The sequence below is a fragment of the Hyperolius riggenbachi genome, chromosome 11, assembly GCF_040937935.1.
Source record: "Hyperolius riggenbachi isolate aHypRig1 chromosome 11, aHypRig1.pri, whole genome shotgun sequence".
Taxonomy (NCBI): Eukaryota; Metazoa; Chordata; class Amphibia; order Anura; family Hyperoliidae; genus Hyperolius; species Hyperolius riggenbachi.
Window position 1 is genome coordinate 32520010 of NC_090656.1, and position 13578 is coordinate 32533587.

Here is a 13578-nt window from a genome sequence, read left to right on the forward strand (position 1 = left end):
GCCACCTCAATTGTTTTCATTTTATTGATTTTAAAGTGTTTTATATCCATTGGGCGCCGCTTTACCTTCTAATGTACCTATTTCCATAGTCCTCCCTGGAGGACACCCACCTAAGGAGTGCAGGTTTTTTCTAAGAGAGCGACTGAGTCCAGGATCTCTGGGAAACCTGAGTGGAGTCAGGTTTTAAGACATTCCACGTGCCTAAAGTGGTCGGTTGCCCCCTGGTGCAACCCACCTTTGTGAGTACATTTCTATAGAAGTATTTTCCAATACTTAATACTCATGATATACTGCGCCATTTGGGCTCCCGTTTGTCTTTGTTTTTTTCTTACAGTACTGTACATTAAATATACAGTTCTCTCACCTTAAACAGCAGAAGAAAACAGCACGAAAAAACCTCTATAATTGAAGGAAAACTGCAATGAGAAGGATATGGAGGCTGCTATCTGGGCTGGTCTTCTGACCCAGATTCCAGATGCTATAGAGGTGACCTGAGGCCTCTGGCTGCATGCTGGTCCTGGGTTTGAGTCAGACTCTACTGAAATCAGAAGGTCAGCCAGGTAACAAGCATTTTCCAAAGGACAATAAAGATGGCAGCCTATGTATTTTGCTCCCTGCAGACTTGAAGTTATTCTGTTTCCCCATTTAGATCCGGTCATATGTAGAAGATCAGACCAATGAAGTAAGAACATAATCTTCAGTTTGTCTAAAATGTGAATTTTATTATAGTTTATTACAAAAGGTTAAAACATGTCTTTGGTTAGTAACATGACATTTACATGTATATACAGATATTACTGGCGTTATCATCCATTGCATGAACAGTCTCTGGACCTTCTCTGCTGGTGGAGGCACAACCATTCCTTGCTATAGACCTCCTAACATGCAAGGAAGTAGAACAACCCAGGAAGTAGAAGCTTCGGCTAGTGGTTGTCATTTTCTAGTACAGCTTTCACTTCCTACTCAGCGGAAATTTGTATGTAAGGAGACATCCCAGTGTATCCCTGAGCCGACATTTAAAGCACACCATTAAGTCGGAAGTGAAGAATATTGTTTTAAAGGAATGAAGTGAGGCTGAACTTGGTTTCTTATCTTAGTAGTGTTAGTAGTGTTGTGTTTGACACAATGATTCTTTGTGCCCGAGTACTTCCTGTATATTACAAGGCAGTGTTGGGAAGTTAGGTTGGGGAGATTTAGGTTTGGAAGTTGTAACTGTTAAGGTGCCCATACACTCGTCAGATTGGCAGCAGATAGATAAGAAATGCATCTGATGATCTATCTGATGTGTTTTTAGAACATTTTTTACCAGGATAGAATTCCAATAGATTTCAGTTTGAAATCTATTGAAATTCGATCTGATGGCATTTTTTTTGCCATCAGATTTCCATTAGAACCAATGCAAAATAGTAAGCAATCTCATCAGATCGACCTAGATTTTCCACCCTGCCAGTTCGATGGAAATCCATCGAAATCGATTGAAATCGGCCGTCGATCGGTCGATTGGCCAACCGATTTGCAATCGATCAATCGGCCAGAAAATCAGTTGAGTGTATGGGCCCCATAGGGAAGTGAAAACCCGACCAAGACAGTTTTGTTAGTTTCATGTAGAGCAGGGAGAGGGTCAATCAGTCCTCCTCTTACCATGCAAACCATCTAGTTCTCACCCCTGGCTTGTGAGGGAGACAACTGGAAGAGGAAATGAGAGACAGGTGACTCCTCCTACTTATTTATTACTGCCAGCTATGTTCCTGTTGCAAAGATTACCACCTGTTCCTATGATGACAGGAAATGAGGATAAATCTTCAAACCTTGTAGACTATAGAAAACAGACTCAAAAGGGATTTTTTTTTTAACTTGACCATAACAAAACTAAAGTTTTGGCCAGCATTTTGCTTTAATTGCTTGAAATGTCAACATGTCACATGAAGCCTAATTCAACCCAACAATGAACAAGGTAAGTTCTCACATTCTTAAAGGATATGTCCGAGGTCATAAAATAATGAGATCTACTTACCTGGGGCTTCCTCCAGCCCCTAGTAACCGATCTGTCCCTCGCCGCAGCTCCGTTGTCCCTGGAATCCCTCCTTAGGCAATGCCGACCTCGCTAGTTCGGGATCTTTTGCTCTCCCACGAGGTGCTCCTGTTCTGCGCAGGTGCAACACTCCAGGCCAAGTGAGCACGATCGCAAGCGGCGCGGCCACGCACTTATGCAGAAGATCCTGCCTGGGCAGTGTCGGCATCGCCAATGGAGGGGATCCCGGGACACGGGAGCTGCGGCGAGGGACAGATCGGCTGCCAGGGGATGGAGGAAGCCCCAGGTAAGTAGATCTCGTTTTTTTATGATCTTGGACGTATCCTGTAAGGCAATTATATTGATAAGTGTCAATTAAATATAAGTAAATTAGAAACATCTTCTTTAACGTTCGTAAACCCTTCCAAAAAAAGTCGCTGGAAACAGGTGACTAACGCCATGGAAATGACTTTACTGGCGACGTCGCTGGAAAGACTTGCCGATTTTTCACACACCGATATTGCAAACAACCAACTCGTGTAAACACTGCAGTGCAAGTGGAAACGACATTATGTGCGACATGCACATACTCCGTAGAACAAGGTTATTCAAATTACATTGTACACATGAGGCTAACTGCACAATATCTGCCTAACAGTCGTCCGAGTTGATCCGCCGGACAGATCGCTCAAAATGGCCAATATTGGCTGCTAGTCGATTTTGTTGGGCTATATAGTTGCACATGCTTGTCGACCACAGAACGAAATCTGTTTGAAACAGCTTTAGTTTAGCCTATGTACGAGGCTTTAGAAGTGTTGTAAAGCTGAACTGTAGCAGAGAACCTAGCCAGATACACTTAGGACCAGAGGCGCTTGGCTGCTACTCAGACCCCATTTGTTTTCTCCAATTATTTGCCTGATGAAGCAGGATTGTGACCTGCGAAACACGTTGCATTTTGGAGCTCCTAAAAAATGTTACCTTGAATCTAAGTAAAGTTTTTTCAGTCTGTTGTACGACGTAGGTAATGCCACTAAAACTTCCCCCTTTTTAAAAGTTTTTTAAATGTTTTTATTCTTGTTGGCGCCTCTGTTCACAAATCTGTATCTGGCATTTATTGTTCTCCCTACATTAATTGTCACATGGTCACTCCTGATTTGACCTTCCCAGCAGCTGCATACAGGGGGGAGAGGAGGAAAGCTGCAGCAGAGGTCGGCACTCACATCTAACTCATCTCGTCTCTGTGTGTTTATATTCACTTATCAACTTGACTGCTATTAGAATTTGCCTTGTTCATTGTTGGGGTTAGGTGGACTCCCTCACAACCTAACCTCCTAGGGTTGCCATAGTTCCACATGGATATTATAGGCTGGTGTGATTTAAATGTGTCTCCTGAGCTTCACAGGAAGGCGGCCCCTGTTCACAGGTCATGCAGGTTAGAACTGGGAAGTGTTGGGCTTCCGCTTCATACGGCGTACAGTCCGGAATCCCAGAATGGCGAGCACAGCGCTCATGAAGAAGGCGATGATGGCCATGCAAGCGAAGAGGGCGGCAGCAATGTCCGCTCCGTGCAGAGCGCATGTGAAGCCTTGGTAGCCTTTACTGCTGTACAGAGTCTCGCGGTCAGTGCACACCTGGGAACTGTACGCGCTCTGCAGCCGCGTGAAGTAGAAATAAAGAGCCGGTATGTAGCCTACGGCGATGAGGACATCCAATGCTCCTTCCACCAGCAGCCAGAACGGCCATCGCCACGGGATCCGCAGCACCCCAAGCAGAATGAACAGGCAGCTGAACCCCATGAGAGCGCCCCCAAACGCCATAGAAGCTGTCACCGTGGGAAGCTTTAAGTTGTAAAACTCAACGTCCAGCTTCTGGGCCCTCTCTCCATCCGGACCGCTAAAGCCGCTGTAAGCCCCCCCAAACTGGTAATAGTAGATTCCACCCAGGTTAGTTATGCCTGTGTAGCCCCCCGTAGAGTTGTAGGAGACGGAGCAGCAGATGAGGATCAGCATGTTCAGCAGAACTTCCACAAGCTGACAGCAAGCTGAAAGAGGAGAGGGGGGACAGCGGTTTACATCAGGGTCAAACAAAGGAGGACCTGAAGAGGACCTGTCACCTTCTAGTAGCAAAGCGCTGCAATGAGGGAGGCTGGAAAGGATCGTCTTTTGTCTCATTATAAAACAGTTAGTGTATTTCTAAAACATAATTTAAAGAGGAACTCCAGTGAAAATAATGTAATAAAAATGTGTACAATAATTATGTATAAATTATTTAGTCAGTGTTTTCCCATTGTAAAATGTTTCCTCTCCCTGATTTACAGTCTGACATTTACCACATAGTGACATTTTTACTGCTGGCAGGTGATGTCAGTGGAAGGAGACGCTGCTTGCTTTTTTGGCAGTAGGACCCAGCTGTAAACAGCTGTTATTTCCCACAATGCAATGAGGTTCACAGACAGGGAACTGTCTGAACCAAGGCCCTGACATCACACTGTATGGGGGGAGGGGGGGTTAACAGGCTGAATCATCCCAAACTAACCTCGGATTAATAATGCAAGTCTAATCCTTTATCATTAATGCAAACCTAATGCTTTACCAATCATGCAAATACTGTACTCCATTGGCCAGTATGTATGAATTTGGTGCCAGTGGACTTGATGCTGTACCAAATACGGCAAAATTAGTGCCTAAAATGAGTATCGGCAAGGCAAATCTTATACTCTGGAATTCCAATGACTGACTTACCCTAACGGATGACCATGCCTCCCCTACCCCTTTAATATTAACCCCTTCCTGGCACCTTACCTTAACCTCCCTTTAACACCTTCCTGCCATCTAACCCTGATCTCTCCCTTAATTCTAACCCCTTCCTGATACCTAACCTCACCTTTAACCTCTTCCTGGCATCTGACGCCCAACCTCTCCAACTAAACTTAAACCCTCCCTGATACCCAAGTTTATCCTTCGACTCCCCACAGAGTCAGTGGAATAAGCTCTGAACATTAGGTGTTGCTGTTTAATTGGATTACATCTCTCTAGTGCCTCGCTCGGTCTATTTCAGCTTCCTGATCCAGAAGAGTCTTGAGTCTTTCTAGCCTGTGACTATCACAGTGTTTAGCATGTTGGGTTTGCAGAACTGGAGTCCAGGACAGTGTCTGAATGGAGTTTTTTGTGTTCTCCTAGTACTTGAATGGGTTTCCTCCAAGTACAGACTTTTTTTTTCCCACATCCGAAAAGCATCCAGGGGGTTGAAATAATTCCCTATCCAAACTGGCACTAAGCTGTGTCTGGAAAATTAGATTGTCAGCTTCTCGAAGCTTGGAGATTACTCATAATGTGACGACACTTTATGAAGTGCACAATAATGCATAACTCAGAATGATTCTAACCGCAATACTATTTGCATGGCATTTGTATGCTCCCCTTGTTTTTATAGGTTTCATCCAGGTCCACAGGTTTCCACTGCATCACTGACATACCTGTTATCCACCCATCCGGCCTGGCAGGGAAGGGGACACATGGGGGGGTGGGGAGTTTGAAGAGAACAGTGAGAGGAGGGTCACTCACATATCTATCATCTGCACATCATGCTTGGCAGGTAAGGGGACACATGGGAATGGGGAGTTTGAAAAGAACAGGGAGAGGAGGGACTGCACATCAGGACTGTCAGGGCAGAGGACACATGGCAGTCAGGAGTTTGAAGAGTACAGTGAGATAAGGGACTGCACATCAGGCCTGGCAGGGAAGGGGACACATGGGGGCGGGGAGTGCACAGGAAAAGTTATCACAGTCCCATTTCACTGACCTGGGAGAAGGGGCCCTTACATGTAAAGTTTATTATGTAATCCATTCTACATAGCTCTCCATTCTTCTTCCATGCTTGCTACTATGGCAGCGCTAGGAGGTTAGGCTGTAGAGCTGAACAAAAATGTATCACGATATACAAATATTCACTGACTCAGAGACATGCTGGTTAATTAACTGGCTGCCAGCTAACTGAAAGGCAGTTATTGCTTGTGGTCAGGTGAATTTCTTTCTCTTCTTGGGTCAGCAGGAATTAGCTCGTAACGATCATGTTTTGCCAATGACTATGAGCTGGTCATACAGTTACTTACAGCAGTCATTGCTGGAAGGAAAAGATGGAAATGAGAGTGTATACTAATGGGAAACTAGAAGCTAGAAACCAAGTAACATTTTATATCATTCCCTTTCCAAGTCTCTGCTTGTAGCTCCCTCTTTCCAGCAGCTCCTCGGAAAAAACAGACCTAACTCCCCACAACCTAATCTCCCAACAGACAGCTACACTACCTTGACATCGCACTAAAACACAGAAAAAACTTTCACAACTGAGAAAAACAAGCCCGCATGGTCTTTCCTTCTCAGTCTCCTCATTACAACTACCGCAATGTGACAGGTCCTCTTTGAGGTAACAGACAATTACATTTATCAATTCATGAAGAATCACATGATCCATCTGTCAGGGGTGTGGTTTCTATATCTCTGATTAGTTTTTCATAATCATGTGATCATATTTCACTTCCCTTTCCCAAGGAAGCAGATTGTGAGCAGCCAATCAGAGAAGAAGAAATCAATCACCTGACATAGATTGTGAACGTCTATATGAATTATTGAATTAGGAAGCAGATAATGATAAAGTTAAAACATGAAAAGAAGTGAAAGAATAGCACTTACCTCTTCAGATGGATAAAGAGACACGATAAATCAAAAGGACTTTATTGCAGTCATTATTTTGTTATCATTGGGAACCTCCCTGTTTAATCATTAGTTGAATCATTGGTTGATATAATATTGATCTCTACAATCAACTATAGAAGTGTTTCTCTGGGGTACCTGCGCAGGCTGTGTGGACAATACATAAACATGGGCGTCCGCAGACAATTCACCAGGCAGGGGGGTGGGTTTGGGGGAGTTGTGTGGCGTGTGCAAAAATGGGCGTGGCCATGGACCAGGATATGGGTGTGGCCATGGGTGGAGCTAAATTTACATGACCTTAGCAATGGTGGGACATTAGACTGGGACCATGGTAGGGATTAGATTGTGAGTGCCTCCAACATAAGTGCCCCCCAGATAAGGTAGTGACAGGGACACCCCCCCCCCCCAGTTTAGGTAAATACAGGTACCTCCCATGTTTAGTGACAGGGACTTCCCCTAGTTTAGGTGGTCACAGGTGCCCCCCAGTTTTCGGTAGTGACAGGGACACCACCCCCCCCTCAGTTTAGGTAAAGACAGGGACCTCCCATGTTTAGTGACAGGGACTTCCCCTAGTTTATGTGGTCACAGGTGCCCGCCAGTTTTCGGTAGTGAAGGGGACAACCACCCCACACTCACTGTGATGTGTCCCATCCGTCCGCGAGGTACTAGCACCCACTTCTCACTGGTCGCCGGCTGATTAGAGTTCTGATGCTGCCTCACTGTTCCATTACAGGCAGAGGGGACAGACACACTGTTTGCTTTGCTAGGGGGGGCTGCCCCATTTTGCCCCTATGTGCGGACACCCATGTACATAACCCTAAACTTATATCTGTCATCACAGCAAGCTCTAAAGGTGCTCATACATCTAGTGGTGTATGGACAGATCGACCGAGAGACAGATCTCTCTCTGATAAGAGAGATCTGTTGCCTGCCCATACATAGGTAGATTCCCAATAGATTTTAGCATGTGGAAGCAGCCTAGCAATGCCACCACTGCCTGCCTGTCCAACCCCAACATGTAAATGTGTTAATGTCCCCACCCCCTGCTGCCTGTGCTGTGTAAAATCTCACCCATCTTGCTGGTGTGACGCCCAGCCAGCCTCCTCCGCTGTCACCCCGTGCCATACAGGGGTGGTGGCAGATGAGGCAGGAGCTGAGGCAGCAGGACAGGTGAGCTTTTAACACTACATGGACACGGGGGCAGGGGTTAATTACACCTGGTGAACAGCATCCGCGGTCTGTCACGTTCTTCATTACTGTTACCGCCGCGCATGCGATCAAGCACTTCAAACCGAGATTTTTCCAGCATGTCCAACAAACGCATTGGTTGAATAATTGAACGAGCATGCTTGTTGTGACACCAATTTTCATCCGATGCGATAAAATTATTAAATTAAATGGTCGATGGGGAACAAAATCGATAGATACATGCCCACCTTAGCTCCCAATGAATGATACACATATATTGAAGAGTTGACTTAACTTCTTTTGGAAAACATGACAACAGCAGAACCTCAGTATTTGCATCCAGCTGTAGCAGAGTCTTATCTGAACTTGCTTCTACACTCCCCTCTGAAAACAGCGGGCAGTGGGGGCGGGGCTTCCAAATAGGTTTTCTGAATGGGCGGGGCACAGACAGAGCTCTCAGAAAGCCTGTAGCTGTCAGGGGGTGACTGCTGGGCTCCTGAAGTGATTTATGTAATATCAGCTGAGTTGTGAGACCTATGGAGGCTGCCATATTTATTTCCTTTTAAACAATACCAGTTCTTGCACAAGCATGCATCTAATCCAGTCAGAACAATCTGATTTGCATGGTTGTTCAGGGGCTATGGCTGAAAGTATTAGAGGCAGAGGATCAGCAGGACAACCAGGCAACTGGTATTGCTTAAAAGGAAATAAACATGTCAGCCTCCATATCCCTCTCACCTCGGGTTCCCTGTAAGCATGGTCTGCCACTGAGCGCTGTCAGCTCCTGCAGGAGTCAGGCTGTAAGCTCCTGCAGGTCTCCTATAAACAGCACAGATAATTCATGCACCTGGACACAGACCCACCTGTTTACAGAACTACACCAAGTTTATGAGCCAATTAAACATAATTAACATCAATCAATGCTGCAAACTTTATTGCCGAAAGTGCAAAGTCCGACACTGCGCGGAATGTAAGCGGAATAACAGCTCACACCAGAGAGACTCTGGAGATTATTCACAGAGTGTGTGACTGCGGGCAGATAATACAGGAGACATCACGTCACAAGTAAATTACACAAACCTTATAACAGGTCACACATATTGTATGTTTCACTATCACAAGCTATGCAAGCGTACGGAGATGCAGGAATGTAGGGAGAGATATGCAAACATTATGCAGGTTCTACTGACATATAAACCCAGTTCTGTACTATATTTGTAAAGATTAAGTGATCAGGTGTCCTGACATTGTTCATTATAGACATCACTAAGGTTTGGTACCCTGCAGACATCACTAAGGTTTGGTACCGCATAGACACCACTAAGGTTTGGTACCCTGCTGACATCACTTAGGTTTGGTACCCTGCAGACATCACTAAGGTTTGGTACCCTGCAGACATCACTAAGGTTTGGTACCCTGCAGACAACACTAAGGTTTGGTACTCTGCAGACAGCACTAAGGTTTGGTACCCTACAGACATCACTAAGGTGTGGTACCCTGCAAACATCACTAAGGTTTGGTACCCTGCAGACATCACTAAGGTTTGGTACCCTGCAGACATCACTAAGTTTTGGTACTCTGTAGACAGCACTAAGGTTTGGTACTCTGTAGACAGCACTAAGGTTTGGTACTCTACAGACATTACTAAGGTTTGGTACCCTGCAGACATCACTAAGGTTTGGTACCCTACAGACAGCACTAAGGTTTGGTACCCTGCAGACATCACTAAGGTTTAGTACCCTACAGACATCACTAAGGTTTAGTACCCTACAGACATCACTAAGGTTTGGTGCCCTACAGACATCACTAAGGTTTGGTGCCCTACAGACATCACTAAGGTTTGGTACTGTACAGACACCACTAAGGAGGGGTCTTTCCACCGTTCTACAATCATGCTTTTAGCAACTAGTGCCCAGAGTTCTTTGGTTAATTAACTTGTGCTTTCATTGCCTTTTTCCAGTTCAAAAAGTCCTGTGTTTACGGATGTAGAAAAATCATTTTCCGTATAATTTTATTTACCAAAGTGCTCCAGGTCCTCCCAAAGTTTCTTTACTGCAGAGCAGTGCCACTACACATATATTTCATCATCTATGGCTTTTGGCATTTCCAACACAGTATACTTGTTGCTGGGTAGAATTTCTGCACATGGGAAGGGGTTAGGTATCTCCTGGCTATTAATTTATATTAAATCCATTGTAGATTATGGTTGTGGAATTTCTAAATGACGTCTAATATTTTGGGCCATTTGGCATCCAGTTTGCTTTTAAGGATTACTTCCCATTTCAGACAACTAGGGTGGACTTTATTGTGTGACTGAGAACATCTAAATGTTTAAAACTTATCTATTTTGCCCTTAAATGTATGTTCCTCATATTTATTTTAGCAACATACCTCCTTTATTATTTTTCTTAGTGCGACTGTATAGATAGTTCCTGGTTTGTCTAATCCACCACTTACCCTCACCCTCCTTCATCTCACCTTCTATTCCTAATTTATTTTACCGTAAATCTATCAGTGCTCATGGACTATACACTGCGTGCATTGCATGAAAATGTAAAATGACCATTCAACTCCTATCCATAGGGTAGAGGCAGGTGGAATTGCTGAAGAGTGCCTAGATAAGTTAGCCCCATGAAAAATGTTGCTATGGGGCCCCATAATGGCTAGCTATACCCACTGGCAGAAAGGTGTTTTTTATCCCATCCACTGAGTTCTGTCCAGACATGGTTTGCTGCTGTCTCTGTTGTGCAGCCTGTTCTGTATGATGGAGGAGGAAGTGCGGAGGAGTAGGAGGACCCCTGCAGCTTGCAGTGGGAACTACAAATAATGGTCAACTTAGCATTATCCAGCTCAGGAAACCAGTGAAGACGAAAGCGGGAGATGCCGAGGGGCACCTGTGTTCCTGCCAGACTGTCACCCGAAGCAATCACTAAGGATAATTTTGGGCAATGAACTCCAGGCATGCATATGTTCCTTTATCATTCAATAATGGCCAATGACCTGGAAGCTTTTGCACGATCCTTGCCCACTCCTTTCCAACTGCCAGGAGCACTGCTGGATGTACAACCCCCACACAGGCTGACAATCAGGTGTAACAGCATGTCCTCCTCTAGGAATGCTTCAGAGCAGCTCAGCATAGCCGTCAAACTATGAGGGCTGCTGTTGTACTGGCTCAGCTAGAAAGGCAACTTTAAGACTGAAGAACTGGAAGAAATCACTGGTAAACTCCAGCTAAACTGTTCAGGACTCGTTATCTACTACATATATCTGGAACTGGTTCCACCTGCTAAAGTATTTGTACTGTTATTGTTGCCATTTACACACCCCTGCTACACTGTAATCTGGACAGCACTGTTCAGCCCATAAGCCTCTGCAGTTTCCTGTGTGACCTCCTGGTATCCAACCCAATAAGACACTGATTAGAGCTTCCAAGTTCCTCGTCCTCTTGTAAGTAGCCTGAACTACCAGCAGTGACTGAGCAACAAATCATTGTGATAAGAAACTCCCCTCACTGTCCTCACCATCTAAGCATTCTATCTGCATCACATTATGGATATGCAATGCTTTCAGCTTCTGTAGATAATTTCCTGTACATGAGCATTTCTTAATTGGGACCGGAAGAGGAAGTGACATAGATGTCCCGCAGTTTCCGATGTTTGGGCGGAAGTACCACGATTCTTTGCAGTTTGGGCTGAAGTACCGCGGATATAACGGAGGTTGGGCGGAAGTGCCGCTAGTGTCATGTTTGGGTACAAATTGGGCTATGTGGTTGGGCATAGGAACAGGAAAGTTAAAAAAAAAAAAAACATGAAAAAAAGGTAGATCACAAAAGTGCTTTCACAGGCCATACAGCTGGTAATTGGGTTTTCTTTTTTTATCAATTACCAGCTATGTGACCTGTGAAAGCACTTTTGTGATCTACCTTTTATCATGCCCTGCAATTTATTTTATGTTGGATGTACAAAAACCAACTTTCTGCAAATGCATGAACAATCACGGACAGAACACAGTATAATAAACACCCAAACTTAATCATGGAGTCTCCAACCATTTTTTCCATACTCATAGCTAGCCGTTTGATTTAATGGTAATTGCAGAGCTCATGGGAGCCTGAGCGCATAGAGCTGGCAGCGGCAGCCACTCATATCGCAGGGAGGCGAGGCTGGTCTGGCAGGGCTGATACAGATAACCCACCCATGCCGCATACCAGATTTTAAAGTGCCCATGTACATTTTTAATAAAATAAAAAAAGGTATTTTTACGCTATTTGAAGTGTTTATTTTTTGAGGTGTGCTGGAGGACGACTCGAGTAGCAGAGGGGCCCAGTGAAGGAGATTACCAAAGTGAATGGGGGTGGCCATACACCCCACATGCACAGACAGACCCTGAGGGTCTTTGGATCTGGTGAGTCATTTACCTTATTGGGGGGGGGGGGGGGGCGGTGTGAGCATCTCCTAGCTGGCGGACTTTACTGTGCTTCTGTGTTTAATCAAACTTAGGCCTTGTTTACATTATAAATCGTCAGCGCAAGCGCTTTTGTAAGCGCTTTTCCCTCTGCTTTTTGGGCTTTTCTAAGTGCTTTAGCTTGGCGATTTTTTTTCCTTTACTTCCTGAAGACAATCAGGAAGTGAACTCTTTGACCTGGAACTGAATAATTACAATGCATTTTTTTTTCCAAATCGCTCACCAAATCACTTTTCAAAGCGCTTTTTCAAGTGCTTTGCGTTTTCCCTAAAACTTGCATTGAAGCATAAACGCTCAGGAAATTGGGCATGACCCGCGTTTGCGCTCGGAAAGAATCGCTCATGCGATAACACTAAAGCTCAAGCACTTTTACAGAGATTTAAAAGATTTGCCAGCACTTAAAAAAACAAAAATGCTCATAGTGTGAACAAGCCCTTAAGCAGGCCATACACTCGTTAGTTTAGCAGCAGATAGATCATCAGATAGATCTCTCATCTATCTGATGTGTTTTGGAACATTTTTTTTACTAGGAACAGATTTCCAATAGATTTCAGTATGAAATCTATTGAAAATTGATCGGATGGCATTTTTTTTTGCCATCAGATTTCCATTAGGTCCAATGCAAAATGATAAGCCATCTCAACAGATCGACCTAGATTTTCCAGCATGTCAGATCGATTGATCGATTTCAATCGATCGGCCGCTAATCGGCTCAGTGTATGGGCACCTTTGGCCTGATTTATGTACTTGAGAAATCACTAACCAGCATTGTGGGCTACTCTTAACAACTACTGGTACTTATATCTTTCCTGAACTGTGATAAGGACTGAGAGCCCTCCACCAACTGATAAGCTATAGCCCTTCTCCTGTAGATTCTGATTGTTGGCAGGGGAAGGCATTGTCATCATTGTGAGCGCTGTTTTTTCTTGTCATTGCTCTGTTTCTAGTGGAAGTCTACAAACTGCAGCAGTGTTACATACCCCACCTGATCGCTACCAACCCAGGGACCCACTGACCCTCAAACCCTTCCATTCCTTCCCTCATGGCACATTCAGTTTCAAAAGATTTTGACAGAAATCTATTGCGCATTGATTGAGCCGTAATCATTGTATTGCTTGATGCACTGCAGCACTATGTGCCATGGATTCCCAATTCGCTCTTCCCCCAGCCCCCCGCAGCGTAATGCTATGGGCCATGGATCCTGCA

At 44.7% G+C, this 13578-nt stretch overlaps 1 protein-coding gene across 1 annotated transcript in view; it reads right to left on the minus strand.

Moving 5' to 3' along the window:
• Positions 1-2066: 2066 nt before the first annotated feature.
• MARVELD3 (MARVEL domain containing 3) overlaps positions 2067-13578 on the minus strand; it is a 55553-nt gene continuing 44041 nt past the window's right edge. Inside the window, exon 6 of the mRNA XM_068261757.1 lies at positions 2067-4052. Coding sequence (XP_068117858.1) covers positions 3445-4052 — 608 coding nt within the window. The 3' untranslated portion in view covers positions 2067-3444. The remainder of the gene's footprint in view (positions 4053-13578) is intronic.